Source organism: Henckelia pumila, chromosome 3, assembly GCF_033568475.1.
Source record: "Henckelia pumila isolate YLH828 chromosome 3, ASM3356847v2, whole genome shotgun sequence".
Classification (NCBI taxonomy): Eukaryota; Viridiplantae; Streptophyta; class Magnoliopsida; order Lamiales; family Gesneriaceae; genus Henckelia; species Henckelia pumila.
Genome location: NC_133122.1, coordinates 58,443,095 through 58,465,096, shown reverse-complemented (window position 1 = coordinate 58,465,096; position 22,002 = coordinate 58,443,095). Strand labels below are relative to the sequence as shown.

The 22,002-nt window shown below is 36.8% G+C and overlaps 3 protein-coding genes across 7 annotated transcripts; all 3 read left to right on the top strand.

Moving 5' to 3' along the window:
• The first annotated feature begins 2,675 nt into the window (after window positions 1-2,675).
• Window positions 2,676-8,606, top strand: LOC140886926 (nuclear intron maturase 4, mitochondrial). Of its 5 annotated transcripts, none has more exons than XM_073293850.1 (7): window positions 2,676-2,837; window positions 2,953-3,023; window positions 3,847-4,038; window positions 4,528-7,045; window positions 7,169-7,502; window positions 7,595-7,868; window positions 8,328-8,605. In XM_073293850.1, exons 3-4 carry the CDS (start codon window positions 3,963-3,965, stop codon window positions 6,948-6,950), a joined length of 2,499 nt encoding a protein of 832 aa, XP_073149951.1. In that variant the 5' UTR covers window positions 2,676-2,837; window positions 2,953-3,023; window positions 3,847-3,962; the 3' UTR covers window positions 6,951-7,045; window positions 7,169-7,502; window positions 7,595-7,868; window positions 8,328-8,605. The 5 variants fall into 5 exon arrangements, with proteins under 5 accessions (XP_073149951.1, XP_073149952.1, XP_073149950.1 ...); XM_073293851.1 differs by adding an exon at window positions 3,387-3,495 and having other exon boundaries at window positions 7,169-7,868; XM_073293849.1 differs by having other exon boundaries at window positions 7,169-7,868; window positions 8,295-8,606.
• Window positions 8,607-11,278: 2,672 nt separating this feature from the next.
• LOC140888794 (11S globulin seed storage protein 1-like) lies at window positions 11,279-13,053 on the top strand. The gene is made up of 4 exons (XM_073296496.1): window positions 11,279-11,573; window positions 11,676-11,929; window positions 12,030-12,494; window positions 12,646-13,053. The coding sequence occupies exons 1-4, from the start codon at window positions 11,279-11,281 to the stop codon at window positions 13,051-13,053; spliced, it is 1,422 nt and encodes a 473-aa protein (XP_073152597.1).
• A 1,662-nt stretch (window positions 13,054-14,715) lies between these two features.
• LOC140893330 (uncharacterized) lies at window positions 14,716-15,515 on the top strand. The gene is made up of 2 exons (XM_073302382.1): window positions 14,716-14,968; window positions 15,075-15,515. The coding sequence occupies exons 1-2, from the start codon at window positions 14,814-14,816 to the stop codon at window positions 15,397-15,399; spliced, it is 480 nt and encodes a 159-aa protein (XP_073158483.1). The 5' UTR covers window positions 14,716-14,813; the 3' UTR covers window positions 15,400-15,515.
• The last annotated feature ends 6,487 nt before the right edge of the window (window positions 15,516-22,002 follow it).

Below are 22,002 nucleotides of genomic sequence, written 5' to 3'. Positions count from 1 at the left end.
ATCATATAAATTGCACACTTGACTCTGTCCACATCTGTAATCCCCATGTAGTCAAAGATAGACTCTAGTGATCGGATCCATCCCTCGGCAATGAGCGGATCAGTGGTGCCTGTAAACTCCTTGGGTCCCTTCTTCTGGAACCGCTCAGCCACATCCTCATCGTGTGAAAGCCTCGGATAATCCCAGCCATCATATTCGCATTGGCCTGCTCCAATGCTGAAAGAGGATTCTGTGGAGGTGGAGGTGGAGGTCCCCCACGTCTGTTCACTGGTCTCGGAGGCATTCTGTACCACCACATATTTCTTTACGTCCATGCATAAATCATAATTTAAAACACTTAAAACTTACAGACTGGCAGTGCGGCTTCTGAGCTCCATGTAGCATTTTTTTTTTTTTTAAAACTCTCTGATAATAAAATAATGAATATAAATATATATATATATATATATATATATATATGCCCATACATATATATAACTTAAAAATAACTTTACTTAATTTAATATAAATACACATTAAACATAAATAATAACGGAAGTACATGCATGCAAATAAATACCTAACATTAATTACTAAATAATAATCCATAAGATTGTCATAATAAAATTCCTAAATAATATTTCCTTGACAAAAATCCATGCAAACTTATAAAATAAATACTAAAAATCTAATAGTAAAACATATGCGGAAATAAATGTTCTAGTTTCAACATAAAATTCATAATTGAGCGATGGTCACGGGTACTAGCCGCCTGGATACTCATACGCCCTCGCCGCCAGTCGGGAACACATTAACTTCATTATTATTCTGCTCACCTGCACCATTTAAATCTAGTGAGCCTAGAGGCTCAGCACGTTCTATCCTTATATAACAAAATGAAACCACACACAAGCACACATCATATAAAATACGTGAATATTAATTATACGTGCATGCTCTTAAAATATTATGAATATAAACATGAAATAAAATCATACTATTTAATCATCATGCTATAACATGTATCATCATAAATATCATAAATTAACTTATCAAATTTTCTTAGTTCTCAACAGGTCGTATCCATGTCGGTGGCATCATACTGAGCGATTGATCAATCTATAAACCAACGTACGCGGCGGTGGGATTTCCACCTCTGTGCTGCTACTTCACCAGCCCTCTCAGCTGGATCCATAAGCTCATCATACTTACACATCATTAGGAAGGTCACCCAGGTATCATCACTTTCCACCTTCACTTCAACTTCCATAAAAATATTTTTCATAACATGCTCTTAAACTTATCATGAAAATTCTTAATGATGCATGAACTTAAAATTTTCAATATTTCTTTATTTCATGAAAATTTGTCCGTAAATATATATTTAATTTATTTTCTTAAAAATAATACTTATATATCTAATAAAAATGCATGCATGAATTAAATATATATTTACGAACATTTATTTTTCCAAGGACTTGTTCGAGCTGCTGACCGCTAGACTTAAACTCCAAAATTCTTAGACTGGCCCAAAAACCCAAAAGCCCAACCTGACCTGGCCCATTAAGCTTCTTGGGCCCTCAAGGATATAGCTTCTAGGACACACTTATGAGTTTTTTATTAACTAAATTTCACAAATATTTGAATTTTGTTAAGAAAAAGTTTAGAAACGTTAAGTTTTTTTGTCAAGAAAAAATTGATAAGTTCTTCCTAAAAACTCTACCAAACATTACCTTAATATTGTTCGCAACCATAGATCGACCTGCAAAAGAATATACAAATTAGATGAATTTAAAATATATTCAAAAATTGCTTTAAAAAGAAGATATTAAAAAATAACACAATCAACTGTATCTAATTTACAAAAATTGCTTAAAAAAAGATATTAAAAAAGTGCTTTTTGATCTTTACCTTCTTTGAATGCATTAATAAATTGCCTTACTCACCCTTTTAAAAAACAAATATTGCTTAATTTGCTTTCGTCGGTTTCAAAATCGCTTGAATAAATTTATTTATACTGCAATAGTTAGCTACATGCTGATATGTATGGATGTAAATGAGTCGAGCCGAGCCGAGCTTTTAAATGTTCAAGCTCGGTTCATTTATAAACGAGCCGAGCCTGAGCTTATTTAACGAATATATTCATGGCTCATGAGCTTATTTGAGTTTTTATCGAGCCTAAACGAGCTTAATATATTTAAATTATAAATTTAAATATTCATTAAATTAATTAAAAACTAAATTATATATTTGAAAAAAATATAATATTATTATTAAAATTTGTAATTTTATTTTATTAAATTAATTTTTATAGATTTTTCAATATTTTTCATAAGTAAAGTGTAAATTTATAAATTAAATATCAATACTATTATTTTTTCGTCTAAAAGATGACTTACGAGCTTGTTAACGAGCCTGTTAACAAGCATGTTCACGAGCTAACGAGCCGAATATTGTAAAGCTCGAGTTTGGTTCGTTTGCCTTAACGAGCCTCATTAAACGAGCCCAAACAAGCTTTTAACGAGTCGAGACCCGAACAGTTCGCGAACAATTCATCTCATTTACGTCCCTAAATGTATACTGTATACCTTGAGGATTATTTTTTTATTAAATTAAATTAATTTAATTTTTAACTCATTTACAAAATTTGTCTTTATCTTTATTTATTAAATTAAATGCCGCTGCTCTCCCACAGTTGCCTACCAATTCCGCCACTGCCGCAGCCCACGAGGTACGCGAAGTAACTCGCCGGTATCTCCGGCTAACCACCGGAGAAGTAAGCCTAAGCTGCGCGTAACCGGCGTGCTTTAGCGTCCGTATTGTATTTTCTCCGGAAACGACCATGATTGATTGCTAAGGTAATTGGAATTTGGAAATATTATGTTAATCAATTCAGCCTAAATTTGAAAGGTGCGGTTTTGAACGGGAAATTAACTCCATTGTTTTCCGCTTTCAAATTGGGTACATGTGCAGCCCCAGGTTCATATTTGACTATAGCGAGGAGTGGATTTCAGGCTTACATCTCCTACAAAGTTCTGGCAAAGGTAGTAATGTTTGACTTCTGCATGAGTATATTGGTATTTCGAGGATTAAAGTTTTGCAATTAAAGTTTTTGTGGATTTTGAGGTTCAATTTTTTCTTGCACCATAAACTTTGTTTTGGATTTCCAGTTGGGAATTTGGATGGACCCTTTTCGTTTCGTATGAAATTCAAAGTTGTCCATCTCAAAATCGATGTTGAAACCCAAGAATGTCGAATTCGCACAATCGGACTTGCATTAACGTATCTTCGTTTTACATATGCATCCATCTTATTCGATGATACGTCTCCGTGACACTGTTAACAGTAAAGACACTTTGTTATCTTTAATTAATTATGATGTGTTTGTTATTTCATTTTGATCGAAGGTAATGAACATGCACAAATTTCAACAAATTGCAATCTTGTTGAAGAATCCGGAAAGAAAAACTCAAGGAGAAGGTTTTTTAGGCTGTTCTACTAGTTATGAAAAAATTCGTAAATTTCTGGACTCTATAAACTGATTCATATATATTTTATTGGATTCAAGTTTGATTTTTAGTTAATTTGCCCAATACTTTCCTAGTTTCCTTTGATTTAACCGTAGCTGACGGGTATTTAATTTTGGTTATTTTCTTACGAAAGTAATTGATGTAATCTTCTGACATAGTTTCTGACTTCTTATTGATTGCTTAGTTAATGTGTTGTTTCACTGAAAAATGTTTCCGTGGACCAAATCCATGCAGGTCGAACTTACCTTTCTATTCATTCCACATTTTTGTTAATTTAGAACCAATAACTGCAAAGGACTATTTCATCGTTTGTAATGTTCTTATTCTATTGGTTCAGATTGATGGATGGCGATGAGTATGCTCAATTTTCTCAAAACATTGGAATCTTGCTGAAGCATATGGAAGAGAGAGATCAAACAAGGTTTTTTAACCTGTTCTAGTATTCATAGTGCAATGCTAAGAAAAGATGTAGTTCAGAAATTAATGCACCATTCTGGACTCATTTTGTCGATAGCAGTGACAAATATTGGTAAAGTTATCATCTTTCTGCTAACTTAATTTAACAATCAATTTTTAATTCTTAAATATTGTATTTCTTGTCATTTGCTGCTGTGCAAAATTCAATTCAGAGCTCCTTTCCCCTAGATGACACTTCAATCTCCTACCCCAAGATATCTTATGTGTTCTTTAAATGCAGTTGCCATTTGCATATAAATATGAGAAAATATGCGGATGTCTTATCCGCTTTTTGTAATTATCACATAATCCTTTATATATATATAAAATAATCACGTTTCTTATAAATAAAAAAAAGAAGACAAAATGCAGGTCAATCACCTGAATCTAAAAACAGGATGTTGAATTGAATTCGGAAAAGATGTGGGTATAATCCGGCACCTAATCTCTTAAACTTTTTTTTATAACACTTAGTATCATCTCCATCATCATTTTTTTGCAGTTTTTCTCATATCTGTTGTCCAGTACTGCTTGTGATTGAGTTGTGCTTAAATTGTGACAGGGAGGCCTGCTGAAAGATTTTTTCCTGCTACATTTTATACAACTCTTAAAGCTTTTGGTGTATACAATGACGTTAATGAAGGGACTCGCAAAGTAGCTCTTGCTAAGAATTTGGGGAAGAGTTCCTCTCGTTCGGTGCTCACAGGAGTGGGGGATGGCAATGACGATACTGAGAATGGCAGAATGAATCTGGCTAGTAATTTAGCTTGTTTGGTTCAAGAATCTGACAATGTCCTTGAACAGAATTCCAAACCAAAGACACGATTGGAGGTGAAGAGGTTCCTTGCGATGCGCATAAAGAAGAAGGTGAAAGAACAATACATGAATGGGAAATTTCATGACCTTCTTGCCAAAGTGATTGCAGATCCAAACACTCTCAAGGATGCTTATGATTGCATAAAGGTGACATCTAATGTGGATCTAACTGTTGATGGTGGTAACTTGTCATTTGAGTCCGTGGCGAAAGATCTAGTTAACGGAAACTTTGATGTTGAGGCCAATACTTACTCAATCTCAACTAAAGGGGCTAAGGCAGAGAAAGAGGAGCTTGTTTTCTCAAAACTCAACTTAAGGGTTGTTCAAGAAGCCATCAGAGTAGTCTTGGACGTTGTTTATCGGCCTCACTTTTCTAAGTTTTCTCATGGTTTTCGAAGTGGCAGGTGCCATTGGTCTGCTCTAAGATATATCAGCAAAGGCATACCTTGTCCTGACTGGTGGTTCACACTGCACATTAGAAAAAAAGTTGATGATTCCATCCTTACCAAACTCCTTTCATCCATGGAGGAAAAGATTGAAGACCCTAGGCTATTCGCTATAATCAGAAGCATGTTTGATGCAAGGGCACTCAACATGGAGTTTGGGGGTTTTCCTAAGGGACATGGTCTTCCACAGGAGGGGGTGTTGTCCCCGATATTGATGAACATATATCTGGACCTTTTGGACCGTGAAATATTTAGGATGTCAATGCGATATGAAGCTCTTGATTCAAAACACAATGAAGAGCATTCATCTCATGCAAGGCTGCGTCACTGGTTCAGGAGACAGATGAATGGCCATCATGTTCAACAACAAAATGTTGTGGAAAACTCTGTTGTACGGATACATTGTTGTCGTTTCATGGATGAGATTTTATTTGCCATTTCAGGTCCCAAGGAAGTTGCTACTGCTTTCAAATCTGACATTGAGAAGTACTTGAAGAATTCTCTTTACCTGGATGTTGATAATCGAAATGAGTTTTTAGCATCTTCTGATCCGCATGGTGTTAAGTTTCTTGGTACTTTGATTAAAAGGGATCTGAAAGAGACTTCTGCTGTACGAGTTGTTCACAAATTGAAGGAAAAAGTGAGGTTATTCACTGAGCAGAGACAGGAGTCTTGGGAGATGGGTACTATCAGAATTGGGAGGAAATGGCTGGGTCATGGACTGAAGAAAGTTAAAGAGTCAGAGATCAAGCATCTAGTTGATAGTAACTCGATTTTGAGTCAAATCTCCTTACACCGTAAATCTGGTACAAAAACCGACCACTGGTACAAAATATTATTGAAAATCTGGATACAAGATGCAAATGTTGGAAATATGGAGAATGAAGAAGTCATCTTAGCTAAGCAGATTGTGGAACCTGCTCTTCCCCAGGAACTAAGAGATTCTTATCATGAATTTCAGAAACGTGCCAAAGAATATGTATCTTTGGAAACAGCTTCAACACTCGCTCTATTATCTGGTTCCAGTTCTTCTCCAGATTGTGTTTTTATTTTAAAAACTCTTGCTCCAACTAACTTCATTAAGAAGCGTCTCTTTCGATACGGATTGACTAATAAAGAAGGATACGCTTGCACATGTCATTTGCTAATAGTACTGGATGATGATCAAATTATCCATTGGTTTTCAGGGATAGTTCGACGTTGGCTAAGATGGTACAAAGAGTGTGACAACTATAATGAAGTGAAACTCATGATTTCCAGTCAAATAAGATTGTCATGCATCCGAACACTGGCAGCGAAATATAGGATCCATGAGACTGTGGTAGAGAGGAAGTTTGATTTAGCATTAAGCAGAATTCCCTCAACTCAAGAGATTGAGCTCGAAGAAGCAAACGATGAATTAACATCTCAAGAATCTAAACTTGACGGTGCCTTGACATATGGAATAAACTGTAGTGGTTTGTGTTTGGTGTCTTTAGCCAGAATGGTGAGCCCATCCCGACCTTGTTACTGTTTCGTCATCGGCTGCTCTGCTGCGGTTTCACGTATTTATAGACTTCATGTTATGGAAAGACAAAAGTTTCCAGGATGGAAGACGGGTTTTTCGAGCGCTATCCATCCCGCTTTACATAGGAGGAAACTTGGATTGTGTAAACAACATTTGAAGGATTTGTTTCTTGGTGATGTTTCTTTGCAATCAATAGATTTTGGTGCTTGGAGATGATACACACTAATCTTGGGAATAATATGAGCTTATTTCAGAAGAACAAAGGCGGCTGTATCTGGATCCAAGTGTTTGTATAAAAAATATCTTTCGATGTGAGTGCTTACTTTTCAGTGTTCTGAAATCAGAATTACTCTCTGCTTTCTAGTTCCGGTTGCATGTTATGATGTGGCAGATATTATTACCTAAACTGTTGATTAATAGCGATTATTTTGCAGTAAAGAGGAGGCTGGGATGAAAACTGCTAAATTAAAAGATGAGAAGGAGGTTTTAGACCGGCAGCAAAGTGCTGATATTGAAGCCAGGAAAATTTGTAAGAAAATATTCAGCTGTTGGACAGTCGAAAGCAGGAGATGGAGTCACATGAGAAACAAATGCAGACTAGACTCAAAAAAATTCTTGACGCTGTTGGAAAGCACAAGGATGAGCTAACAAGAGTGTGAAAGGAACAACGTGAAATGAAAGACAAGGTTGTAGAATCCATGTTTGGTTAAGTGCTGGTAGGATGAGCTAACAAGAGTGTGAAAGGAACAACGTGAAATGAAAGACAAGGTTGTAGAATCCATGTTTGGTTAAGTGCTGGTGCTAATATTTGACAGTTGTACTAAAATACCAGCGGTGTGATAATTTTCATACACTTACAGGCGCAAGTGTGAAATGCTGAAGGCAAAAATTAGTGATCTTGACAATCACCTGCGGGAACTAAAGGCTGATAGACATGAGAATGAGAGGGATGCCAGGATGTCTCAGGCAGTTGAAACTCTAAAACGCCTTTTTTTCCTGGGGTTCATGGTCGCATGACTGATCTCTGCCGGCCAACACAGAACAAGTATAACCTTGCTGTTACTGTTGTAATGGGCAGATTTATGGATGCTGTGGTAGTTGAAGACAGAACACACTGGGAAGGAACGTATAAAGGTATCATATATATTATATATTATTAATTCAAAACTATTACTCTTTTGTACTCATCATTACAATTTTCACCAGTCACTGGAAACTCGTTCTTGCAGATTCTGGTTATGTCAAAATTGATATGTAAAGTTCTAGTGTTGGTTTTGTTGCTGGTTCTATTTTCTTGAAAATCTGCAACTACTTGTCAAAGTTGAGCCTCGGATATTCTCGCTTTCCGAATCCGAGGCACATTATTTTAATTGGGTTACTAGTTATTTGCAGTGTGTAACTGGCATATTCAATTTGTGACAGAGGGGTTCCCCTTTATGATCTATTTGGTTTTTAACTGATGAAAAATCCATCATGAATTGTATCACAAAATTTAATGAACTGATGATTTTGTTGTATTTGTTTGTGTTTGTTATCATATTTCAAAACTTAAAACGCTAGTCGATTATGACTAGCGAGCTTTCTTGTTTGCAGTATTTGAAAGAACGATTGCAGTTATTGAGAGGGTTGCGCACCTTAGGAGGAACAACCAAGTTGGTCTTTGATGTCATACAGGTTGAAGCGTACGTACGTGTGGATCAATAATATGATTCATGCTTGGAACTCTACCTGATTTAATATAATGTATTGAATTGAATCTCACATTCTTTAGTTTTAGTGCCCACAGTAACGGGAAATTCACATGCATTGTTTATGTCAAGCTCTACATTTTTCTTCACCTATTGTCTCTCAAGAATATGTACTTGTTATTTTAAAAAAATAAAGAAATATTTGTTGAAAATCGAAGAAAATGAGAAATATATGTGTCTTACTACATATAAATCAGGAAAGAAATATGTATTGCATTATACACATATAAGTCCAATCGAATTAAATATGGAATTCTTCAATACACAAATTGGCATGATCGATTGGGACATCCTGGTTCAATAATGATGCGAAGGATTATAGAAAATACAAGTGGTCATCCACTGAAAGACCAGAAGATCTTTCAGAATAATAAGTTTCAGTGTAAAGCATGTTCTCTGGGGAAACTTATTATAAGACCATCACCAGCTAAAATCCAAAAGGAATCACCCATATTTCTTGAACGTATTCAAGGTGATATTTGTGGGCCAATTCATCCACCATGTGGACCATTTCGATACTTTATGGTATTGATCGATGCCTCTAGCAGATGGTCACATGTATGTTTATTGTCCACTCGGAATGTGGCATTTGCAAAATTGATGGCTCAAATAATATACGATCAAGAAAATAAGACTTGATAATGCTGGAGAATTTACTTCCCAGACTTTTAACGACTATTGTATGTCGATGGGAATTACTGTTGAACATCCTGTAGCTCATGTTCATACACAAAATGGATTAGCTGAATCATTGATTAAACGTCTGCAGTTGATTGCTAGACCAATGATTATGAGAACGAAACTCCCTATTTCTATATGGGGACATGCAATTTTACATGCTGCTGCATTGATTCGCATCAGGCCAAGTGCATATCATAAACACTCCCCATTGCAGCTTGTATTTGGCAAAGAACCAGATATTTCTCATTTGAGAATTTTTGGATGTATGGTGTATGTGCCTATTGCACCACCTCAAAGAACAAAAATGGGACCTCAAAGAAAGAATGGTATTTATATCGGCTATGATAGTCCATCAATCATTAGATATCTTGAGGCTCAGACAGGCGATGTGTTTACAGCACGGTTTGCTGATTGTCATTTTGATGAAAATAACTTCCCAATGTTAGGGGGAGAAAAGAAACACATCGGTTATGCTGATGCTGGATACTTATCTGATCCACATAAGGCACGTTCCCAAACCGGATATGTATTTACTCGTGGAGGCACTGCAATCTCTTGGCGATCACAGAAACAAACACTTGTTACAACTTCATCAAATCATGCCGAGATTATTGCACTACATGAAGCAAGCCGTGAATGTGTCTGGCTTAAATCAATGACTCGGCATATCCAAACTTCTTGCGGATTATCAGTGGACAAGAATCCAATCACACTGTATGAAGATAATGCCGCATGTGTTGCCCAAATGAAAGAAGGATACATCAAAAGTGACAGAACTAAACATATTCCTCCTAAATTCTTTGCATACACTCAAGAGCTGGAGAAGAATAAAGATATTGATATCTGTTACATTCAATCAAGTGAGAACTCATCCGATCTCTTCACAAAGGCACTTCCCACGGCGATATTCAGAAAACACATTTATAATATTGGGATGCGCAATCTACGAAATATGTGAAGAATCATTCATGTTGACATCAGGGAGTTTACGTGGCTGCACTCTTTTTCTTACTATGGTTTTTGTCCCAATGGGTTTTTCCTAGTAAGGTTTTTAACGAGGCAGTATACAACGTTGAGTTGTAAAATATTGAAAATTAGTGTGTGATGATGTAATTAATGATGTATTAATTTTTGACTAATCTCCAATTGAGATCTATAAATAGGTCTCTCCATTTGTGTAGAAAAACACAATTGTGAAGAGAGAAAAATTTTAGAAAGTGTAGAATTTGATAAATTTTGAGTTTTTGAGTTTTTACTTTTTACCGTAAATTTTTACTTTTTCACAACAATATTTACTTATTTTTCTGAATAAATGTGAACTATTTCATGTTAGACACTCGATTTAGGTGGTTATCTTTATATGTTCACATTGCTCTTTCTCTTATTTGAAATAAGAGAATTCCATTCAATTTCAAAGTCGAGCTCAACTCGTGAAAATATTACATAAAAATTTCGAAAGTCTTTATAACATAATTTTACGATTTAAAGTTTTTTATTTATATTGACAAAAATATACTTAATAATATATCTTATTTATAAATATATATACGTAACTTCTAAAAGTCGAACTCAAATTGAGGGAAGAGTTGAGCTATAGCTACTTCAACTCAACTCGATATCGAACTCAAATTGAGTTTTGATCAAACCGCTCGTAATTTACAAAACTCCTTTGATATTGATCGTTTTATACCTACTTAAGATAAATTAAATTAAATTAAATTAAATTGCTCCTCGTCATTTAAAAAAATAATAATAAATATGCTTTCCTCACCCACCGTATAAAAATCTCACACACATTAACAGATTGATTATAATTGCTTGATTGAATAAATTTAGCAGATACATGGCGATCGATAATCTCCAAGCTTTGTATCTTGAGGATTATAATTATTATTTATTAAAAAACTTGAACGTATTTACTATTATTATTATTATTATCCTGAGAAGATCTAGAAGGAAGACAGCCACCTGCCCAACACAAAGCCTTATGTGGAAGCCAAGAAACATGCACACTGCAAAATGGCAAAACCCCCAAGCCTATGTGTCCTCTCCAAACTACTCTATATATTAATATTAAAGGACCCCCACTTCTCAAAATCTACCATCACTATTCTCATGGCTCCTAATTATATCTTATTTCCAGTTTGTCTCGCCTTTCTTCTGTTCTCCAGCTTCAGCTTCGCTCTTCGAGGAAGCAGCTGGCAACAGAACCGGTGCCAGATCAATAGAATCAATGCCCACGAGCCCACGCAACGCATCCAATCCGACGGAGGATACAGCGAGTTCTGGGATTTTAACAAGGATGAATTCCAGTGTGCCGGTGTCTCCTTCCACCGCCATACCATCAAGAACAGGGGAATGGTGCAGCCTGCTTATCACAATTCCCCTCTTTTAGCCTACGTTGTCCAAGGTGCATGCATGAATTAATATATCATTAATAATCTGTAATAAAAGAAATGATTTTCTTGATGAATAATGAATGCATGAATGTTTTGTTTGTTTCTGGTCGCAGGCCGGGGGTATTATGGTGTGATGATTTCGGGATGCCCTGAAACCTTCGAGTCTTCCCAGCAATCAGTAGGAGGAGGTGAGCAGCAGAGATTCCGGGACCGCCATCAGAGGATTGGGCATTTCAAGAAGGGAGACATCATCGTATTTCCTGCCGGGGCACCGCACTGGTGTTACAACGATGCCGATGAAGATCTTGTGGTCGTTATTTTGCAGGATAATGCCAATAATGCTAACCAGCTAGATGAGAACCCACGAGTATGCATGCTTCAAAATATCTTAAATATATATATACTAACAAGTTCAAAATCATGCATGATTCATATATATATATATATATTTGCATGCATGCATGCAGTCATTTTTCCTGGCGGGGAACGTTCAAGGTTCGCAAGAGAAGCAACAGCGGCACAGAGAGGAGCATGGAGGAGGCAGCAGACGCGGCGAACACGAATTCGGCAACGTTTTCCAGGGTCTAGATGTGGAGATGTTGGCAGAAGTATTCGGAGTCGATCAAGAGACTGCGAGAAAGCTCCGAGGTGAGGATGATTCAAGAGGAATGATCATTAAAGTCGAAAAGGGTCTCCATGTGATCAAGCCACCGTTGGGGGGAGAAGAATATGGTCGTGGAGAGGGACGAGACGAGCCTTTCAACGGCCTCGAGGAGACTATGTGCACCGCAAAGCTCAGGGAGAATATCGACAATCCGGCACGCGCCGATGTATACAACCCCCGTGCTGGGAGATACTCCACCATCAACAGCCTGACCCTCCCCATTCTCAGCTTCCTCCGCCTCAGCGCAGCCCGAGGTGTTCTTCACAAGGTAACATACATATATGCAGCAGCTACGTTATCTCATATATAATATTATATAATATATATTATAGGGTTAAAAAGAGAATCTTTATAATCATTTATTTTTAAAGATTGTAAACATTATCTCAATATTGAAAATAATGATTTGCATGATGCAGAATGCGATAATGGCGCCACATTGGTACGTGAACGCGCATAACATCGTGTACATAACCCGCGGGGAGTTGAGAATGCAGATAGTGAACCAGCGGGGACAGGCGGTGTTCGACGACCGTGTCCGGGAGGGTCAGGTGGTGGTGGTGCCTCACAACTTCGTGGTGGTGCAACAGGCCGGAGAAGAAGGTGCTGAATGGGTGTCGTTCAACACGAACGAAAACGCGATGATCAACACGTTGAGCGGGCGCACCTCGACCTTGCGAGGGCTTCCGGTGGGCGTAATCGCCAACGCGTATCAAATATCGGAGGAGGAGGCTTCGAGTCTGAAGCTTTCGCGGGAGGAGACGTTCATTTCGAGCGGAAGCGGAAGGTCATATAGAGGAGGAGGAGGAAGAGCTGCGTACGCGTAGATTATTGTATTGAGAAGAAAAGGAAGAATGTTTGTAATAATGGTAGCTTTGGTGGGTCGTCTTCTATTGTATTGTATGTACTACGTAAGAGGTGACCTCCGCACTCAATAAGAGCTCAATCAAGCGTTTTGTTTCTAATTTGCTTAGCTTTTTAATTATAATAATAATAATAATAATAATAATAATTAACAGTTCTTTTTTTTTCTTAAATCTTAAGTAGTTGATATTGGTGCAGCCTTGACATAGGTACGTTTACTTGGTGTCTTTAGCCAAAATGGCGAGCCCATCACGACTTTGTATGTTGTATGTTGTGACATCGGCTACGGTATTTATAGACACCTTGAATGTTATAGACATTTTCGTCGTGGAAAGACGAGTTTTGAGGATGGAAGATGGGATTTTTGAGCTCTATATATCCATCACGCTTTGCATAGGAGGAAACTTGGATTGTGTAAACAACATATATCTAAAGGGTTTGTTTGTTTCTTGGTGATATATATATCTCTGCAAGCAATAGATTTTGGTGCTTGCATGGAGATGATACATGCTAATCTATGCAGATTTTGTGTGCCATTAATCCTTTTCAACTATAAAATTGACCGTTAATGTTGAAATTCTTTTCGAAGTACTTTAATTAGCTAGGCTTGGATGCACGTAATAAGCCTCGTCGACCTTGAGTAGTACAATAAATTCAACAAAATTTAAATTTTGTTGGCTTGAGTTTGATCGAGAGCCGTCCATTCACAATTTCAAAGTTGAGTTAAGTCAGTAAAAATATCGAGTTATTTGAATTTGTGCTCAAAACTGTTTTGTAGCATAATTTTAGGGTTAAATTTTGTATTTACATGGACAAAAAATACCATTACATTATACATCTTATATATATATTTATTTACTTCATGAGTAGCTTTTAAAACTTGAACTTGACTTGCTCGAGGGAAGGGAATAGTCGAGCTACCCCTTGAAAATTCAAACCCGCAATTATTCACAAATAACTTGACTAACTTGGATAGGTACCTAATTAGACATCCAAACTATAGTATATATGAAATTATGTTCAAAATATGAATAAGTGGAGAAAGATCATTTAAATTTATATAAACTGAAATTAAAAGTACTGACGATTTAAATGATACTTCAGTGTTAACTATTATCATTCAATTCATTAATGGTTCCTAGCATAAAGACTCTCAAAACAATTTTTTCACCACTCTCAAATTATACATATTGTAATTTTCTTATTTTATATTATTTTAATAATTTATAATTGTACTCTTGTTATTAAATACATTAACTAATTTCAATTTAATATGTTTATTCTTAAATAAGGAGGAAATGAAAATTTATTTTTACAATCACTTTTTCAATTGTATATTTTAAAAAAATCACACAAATATAAACATATATAATATAATAAAATGTCATACGTATATAAAGAAGTAGGTGGGGTATATATATGGCAACGGCTAGACCAAAATTGTCCATTGAAAAAAGATTGTTCCCTGAAAGTACCAAAATAACCTTATACAGTGCATCCAATAACGAGCAAAGAGAAGGATGAATCAGTCCAGAGAATGTAGTTTTGAAAACGACCGTTTCCAGGAAGAAAAGTAAAAGGCGATGGGAAATGGACAGCTCAGGAGTCACGAGGCCACTGACAGTACTCATCGAATGGAACAAAAAACCTCGGAACCCGTAACAACAGAAATGCTACAACCACGTTCGAGAATGTTGGTTTTCTTTGTAGCTCGTGAATCTTGATGATAATGGAGCGGAGAATTAGTGCTCACAAGCGAAGGTTTCCCTGTCTTGTTCTTGCTCTTTTCTTTTGTGCTGTGACTCTCGCCGAAGCAAGAGAGGGACACCAAATTCCGGGGTTCCTCTACGCTAGAAACAGAGGAAGATGCACTCCCCAGTAAGGGAATTATTAATTAAGAAACTTTGCTAGCTATAGCTGTTTCTGGGGTTTTTGATTATTAGTTTTCATGATTAATCTTGATGATCCGATCGAGTTCCAACAGGTACTGGAGTAGCAGGAGGGAATCGTGGCCGAAGATGGTGCCTCAGACATCTACGGTTTCCAACGTTTTCAGCTCTCTGGCGTACGAGCGATACAGGTACGACCTTACGCTGCTGGAGGCCGCCTCCAGGAACGACGACGGGGACAGCGTCTTTGCGGCGTTGCTCAAGCAGTCCACGGCGGCGCTGCTCAATTCCTACGCCCGGAAAGGGTATCCATACGCGGCCTGGGAAGTCAAGACTCTGCTTATTCAGGCTCTGGTTTCTGAAGATGCCGCTGCTCTTCAAGCTCGCAACTTTATGCAAGCCAACCAGGATTGTGGATAAATAATAATAATAATCAAAAAATATATATCAATTGTGTGAAAATTCTGATTCACTGTAATCAATTACTACGTATACTTTTCTTTATGGGTTAGTTTTTATTGTGTTTTTACACTAATTTTTTTTTTTTTTTTGGAATGACTTCAGTGCGATAAGTTTATGCTGATGATTTATATATTTTTTTTTAAGCCAGATGATTTATATTTTTGATAAAACGAAAAAAGTTTTTGACTCCATATGAGTTAAACGAAATTTTTGTATGTATGATGGAAACATCTGCATAAAGCTACAAATTTATTCGGTAATCAAACACTTGAAATGGGAGTACTTTCGTTTCCCTTAATCCTCCACCCGACAATATCTTGTAGTTATAAATTATAATGTATACTTGGAAACATGTACAAATTGTCATCTCTCATATGTTAAAAAAATATTCAAATATCGAGAATTTCAAATTATTTTCGTTTCTTAAAGATGTAAAATCATGAAATTTAAGAGCATGTTTTGCATGTTTATATAGTATTTTGTGTTAATTATGATAAATTTCAAACAAATATAATAATGATGTCATTTGAAATTCATTCTACTACGTATGACAAGTAGGTAAATGAGTAAGATATGAATATAAGATTTGATTATTTGTTTTATCGCTATTCATAAAATTCTATGGATTTGAAATCCATCAATGCATACACAACACAACCTAGAATTTTGACGAAATTTTTGACATGTTTTGTTTAATTTTGGAGTTTTGAGAAAATTCTGGAAAAATAAAATGTATATTTCTTCCATCTAAGATATGCTTAGTTACAAAATATTGTTATGATTCCTTAACTATATATACATCGGACTTATTTCAAAAATAATAATAATAAAAAGTTGTTATGAAATTTTATAATGTTATTTTTGGGTTCAGATATATTATAAATTATATAATAATAGAGGAAATAGGAATTTTTTTTGACAGTTTAACTCCTATTTTTTTTAAATCGAATTTTATTTTTTTACTTTTAAAATTTTCTAAATCATTTTTTTAATAATCTCAGACATACATATATTTGACAATAATTTTGTACGATCTGTATAATTTAAGGGTGAATTGGTGTTCAGTCTCTAAATCCAAAATCAAATTAAAAATCAGTCCCTTGTCAGAAAAAATTTGTTTGCACTCTCTGGGCCCACATTATTTTTCTCGAATAAAATTAATTACAAAACATTGAAAATATGGTACAAATACATGATATTTGAGCACTAATTGTTCAAGATCGAGTACAAAAAATATAATTTTGAGTATAAAATCTAAACATCTTTATTAATATGAACTTGCAACATGTGTTTGAGTACTCAAAAATCATATATTTGTACCAGATCTAACACATTGAGTACTCAAAAATCACATATGAGTACCATATTTTCAATGTTTTGTACCGATTTTCATCCAAATAAGATAAATGTGTTATTAATATCAATATTTTTTTTAGTACTCAAAAATCATATATTTATACTAGATCTAACACATTTGATACTCAAATATCATGTACTTGTACCATATTTTTCATGTTTTGTACCAAATTTCATCCGAAACAAAACATGTGGGCCCAGGAAGTTTAAACAAAAATTTTTTCTGACAAAGACTGATTACCAATTTAAGTTTAGATTTGGTCACTAAATTATAAATTACTGATAATTTAAGGGCGTTCGAATTTCGATGGTGATGTCCACACGTGAATGACCATTCATATAGAGAATTTAAAAAACCCAAAAAAAAAAAAGGCAAATAACTTATCGAATTAAAATCTAAATTAAATAAAAATAAAAAATCCCACGCGGCCTCGTCACTTAGAAGTGTTGACTAGGGAACAAGTGGTCCAAATTGTTACTCTAAAAAAAAAAAAGTGTTCCAAATTTTTTATGTACAAATAAAATAATTGTTGAATTTAAAACGTGCATTGTAATTAATACCATATTTGTTTCTTTATTATTATTATTATCATCGAACTTTTATTATTATACTAAATAAATCATAATGACAACGTTAATTAGTTGGATATGTCGTAAGAACAATTGGATTTTGACATTTTAGTTTATTGTTAATGATTGATTTGATAACTTCAAATCTAGTCAGTTGTCTCATAATCTTACTCCATGTAAAAGCTTCTTTATAAGTTGGCCCTTCTAAATCTTTTGGGCTCTACTAGAACAGTAAAATAAAAACAATAAATCTTTAATTCAACTTTTTAAAATTGCACATTTTTTCCCTTGACTTAAAAGTTAAAATACACCAACTTGCTCTTCAAAAAATTAAAAGACAACTTTCATATGACAAAATCGTGTTCATAGATAATTTCCATTGGACATCTTTTAATATTCAAGGGAAATGTTGGAATAATAATCTTCCTTATGAAAGTAGTCGAAATGTGATCGTCTTTGACTTGTTTTACAGTTTAAAATTTGTGATTTACATTGTGGACGCTAACTGATGTAGCCAAAAATCACTTGTACTCGACACGTTGCTTTCGCAAAATCCGGAGTATGAATAAGTCCTTGTACGTTTCCTTGGGAGATTTTCAGTGGGTTGTTCCTACGTCACAAAACAACGTCAGAGGAGCCGGGAAGGTTCCCGGCGAAGGCGCTCCGACGCTCAAGTCAGCGATTACTCAAGGAATAATAATCGAGAGTAGAGCGATATATTGCTTAAGAAAGTGTGTACCTTAATAATGAGGTGACTTGAGCTATTTATAGATATTCGGAGAGTTTTCACGGCGATATTCAATTTAATATTGGCTCAGTTCAACAGCCCACTTAACCATTCTTCCTGATGCTTCAGGACTCGAGATAATTTATTTGAGAGGATGATTGGTGAGTACAATTATTGCATGAGATTGAAAGTAAGGACGTAGTTTTCTCGCTGCAGTTACCAAAGCCAGTGCCAGTTTCTCGATCTTTGTATATCTTAATTCTGCTCCGTGTAAAATTTGACTGATATAATAAACTGGTTTGTGCTCACGTCCTACTTCAGAGACCAATACTGCACTTACCGCCTCCGCAGATATTGCCAGATAAATCAACAGGGTGTCACCTTCGTTTGGTTTTACCAACAACGGCGGAGAGGTCAGATGCACTTTCAACTCGTCAAATGCTTGCTGACACTCTTCTGTCCATTGAAAACCTTTCCCACTCCTCAACATTTTGAAAAATGGTAAACCCTTGTCTGAATATCTTGAGATAAATCGGTTGAGGGCGGCCAAACGTCCTGTCAACTCTTGGATGCCTTTTACACTCTTCGGAGGATTCATGTTTAAAATTGCTTTGATTTTTTCAGGGTTGGCCTCTATTCCTCGTTCTGACACCACATAACGGAGAAATTTGCCTCCTCGTACACCAAAAGTGCATTTATCCGGATTCAGTTTCATCCTGTATTTTCTGAGTATACTGAAGCATTCCTCAAGATCTTCCAACTGATTAGATGCTTGAATACTTTTGACGAGCATGTCATCTATATAAACTTCCATGTTACGCCCGATCAAGTGTTCGAACATGGAATTTACCAGACGTTGATAGGTAGCTCCAGCATTTTTCAACCCAAACGGCATTACATCATAACAATAAATTCCTCGATCAGTGACGAAACTTGCTTTTTCCTAGTCTTCTGGCGCTAGGCCGATCTGATTGTATCCATGATATGCATCAAGAAAAGTGAGCAGCTCGCATCCTGCTGTCGAATCGACTAACAAGTCAATTCGAGGGAGTGGAAACGGATCTTTGGGGCATGATTTGTTGAGATCAATGAAATCTATACACAAACGCCACTTTCCTCCCGGCTTCGGTACTAAAACCACATTTGCAAGCCAATCTGGGTATGAAACTGGCCTGATGTACTTTGCCGCTAAGAGTTTCTCCACTTCAGCGGCTATATGCCGATTTTTCTCTGGACCAAATGCTCTTTTCTTTTGCTTCACCGGTCTCATTTTCGGATCAACACGGAGGTGATGAAGCGCATATTCATGAGGTATTCCTGGCAGATACTCATCACCCCAAGCAAACACGTCCAAATTGCGACCAAGAAAATTTTTCAACTTCTCTTCCAATTCAGGAGGTAATTCGGTCCCGATTTTCAGTGTCTTCTTGGGATTACTCGGTACGATTTCTACATGATTTAGATTTTTGGTTGCTGTTATTCTTTCTTTGCTCTCGGCTTCCTCATCCACCAAGTGTATTCCGTTTCCACGTAAAATTTTACCAGGTTTCGGTGCTCTTTCCTCACTAGAAACTTGTCTTTTACGATTTCCTAATGAACCCCGTAGTGTCACCGCATGACACTCTCTGGCTAGACGATGGTCACCAATGGCTTCTCCTACTCCTCCTCGAGTCGAAAACTTCAGCTTCATATGATATGTCGATCCGATGGCTTGGAATATATTGAGACTTCGTCGTCCCAATATCACATTGTATGCAGATGAAGCCTTTACTACAAGGAATTTCACCATCTTAGTAGACCTTTTTGGGTAAGAACCCAAGGAAAGAGGAAGCGTTACTTCTCCAAAAGCTTCAACTAATTCTCCGGAAAATCCAACTAGTAGAGTGTTGATTGGAGCTAACTGTGCATTACTAATACCCAACTTCACGAATGCATCATGAAAAATTATGTCGGCTGAACTTCCTGAATCCACTAGAATTTTCTTTACCCAAAAATTGGAGATTGTAGCTGAGATAATTAAAGCATCATTATGGGTGCCCCGAGGGTTCTCCATATCTTTGTCACTGAATGATAATCCCTCTTGGATGGTTCTAATTTCATATATCGACAAGTATGTGGGGCAAGATAAATTGTTGGTTCCTTTTGCTGCCCGCGAAAGAGCTTTTCTTGCATTGTTCGAGTCGCCACAAGCAGGTCCCCCAGTGATTACAGCGATTACCCCTCCCGAGGGCAAATTTTCATCAGCTCGTTCATGTTGTTTCCCAGTTTCATCATGTCGCTTTTGATAGTCACGTTTTGGTTGTTCGTCCCGACGCCTGTCATCTCGCTTCTCACCGCGGGACTTGTCCACAAAATTCCCCAAATGCCCGCGTTTTATGAGTTTTTCAATTTCTGCTCGCAAACTGAAGCAATCTTTTGTAGTATGACCTTTATCTTTATGAAAATGGTAGTATTTGTCCGAATGCTGGCGCTTTGGGTTATTTTGCATTGGGCGAGGGGGACGCAACAACCCTTGTTTTTCAGCCACTACCAGTATATCGGCCAGACGTGCATTGAGGGGTGTATTTTGGAGGCGGGGGCTCTGTGCTGTTCGCTTCTTGTATCACTTTCTAATACCTGATTTATCTTCTTCTCTCTTTCTTTTATTCAAGTAGTGTGGCTCTACAGATTCTTCAACCCGTATGTATTTCTCAGCTCTTTCCAATAATTCCTCTAAGTTTTTGGGCGGCCTTCCCGCTATTGATTCTTTGAACTTCCGTGTAGTAGCCCGTACCCTAATTGAGTAATTAAAGGATTAATGCTAATTAATTGAATTGGGTATTGGACGAATCGGAAGCTCCGAAGGCACGATCGGAAGCTCCGAAGGCACGATCGGAAGCTCCGAACAGGATCGGACGTTCCGATCGAGGTTCGGACGTTCCGATCAAGGATCGGAAGTTCTGATCGTTGTCTATAAATAGAAGGCCGAGACTTCACTTTCATTTGCCAATTCCGAGTTCTCCTTTCCTTTCTAGTCCTTTTGGAGCTGTTCTAGTCTTCTTAGGCTTGGTCCGGAGGTCGGCGAGGCGTTTGGTAATCGTAGCGGAGTTGTGCCCAAGTTCCGGAGGCATCGACATCAAAGGGCTAACGACGGACGAAGGTATAGCTTTTGCTTCCTATAAATATTTAGGAGTATGCAATAGCTTAGTTAAGGCTTTTAGAGCACTTTAATGATAGTAGTATCATTTGGCAGTGTAGAGCAGACTATAGGCGTGGACCTAGAGTTGGTAGATCTTGCACTGTATTGAGGTACGAAAGTACTGTTCGAGATATCCTGACTGAGTATGCATGTATTATGTGACTGCATGATTTATATGCCATGATATTATGCTGCATTCATTTGCATCTTGCTGTATCTCTTTCGAGATGTCTGTTAGTAGGGTTGTACCCTATCCTGTTAGTGGATGGACTTCCATCGATTTGGGTCCGGCGTTTCCACGGTTATCTCGGTATGGGAGCCACCTCCTGAAGCGACGACACAGCGTGCTACATACCAGGGCCCGGTCTGTCTCTGTTATCTGATCCTTGACCTCGAGTCTATAGGGAGTTCATTTTGCATGCATGTATACTCTTACTCTCACACTGAGCGTTTTATGCTCACGTCTCGTACTCTGTATTTTGTGGACACCCTATTTCATGGGGCAGGTTTGCGATTGGACGAGGAGGGTGGATCCAAGAGGGGCTAGTCAATGGTTGGCCGGCTGGAGCTTCGCTTAGGTTTTATTACTGTTGTTTTGGGTTTATACAGCTATTCGATTTGGTTGTATATTATTGGATAAATTACAGATTCCTTTACTTGGGGTTGTAAACTATTTATGGTTTCCGCAGTTTTATTCTGATATCTGTTTAATTAAGTTAATTGCATGCCT

Coding starts and splice junctions, on each gene's coding strand:
- LOC140886926 (XM_073293849.1), top strand. CDS start 3,963: ATGCTAAGAAAAGATGTAGTTCAGAAATTAATGCACCATTCTGGACTC. Junction 4,039..4,527: donor GATAGCAGTGACAAATATTG/GTAAAGTTATCA, acceptor AAATTGTGACAG/GGAGGCCTGCTGAAAGATTT.
- LOC140888794 (XM_073296496.1), top strand. CDS start 11,279: ATGGCTCCTAATTATATCTTATTTCCAGTTTGTCTCGCCTTTCTTCTG. Junction 11,574..11,675: donor TTTAGCCTACGTTGTCCAAG/GTGCATGCATGA, acceptor TTCTGGTCGCAG/GCCGGGGGTATTATGGTGTG. Junction 11,930..12,029: donor AGCTAGATGAGAACCCACGA/GTATGCATGCTT, acceptor GCATGCATGCAG/TCATTTTTCCTGGCGGGGAA.
- LOC140893330 (XM_073302382.1), top strand. CDS start 14,814: ATGATAATGGAGCGGAGAATTAGTGCTCACAAGCGAAGGTTTCCCTGT. Junction 14,969..15,074: donor AGAGGAAGATGCACTCCCCA/GTAAGGGAATTA, acceptor GAGTTCCAACAG/GTACTGGAGTAGCAGGAGGG.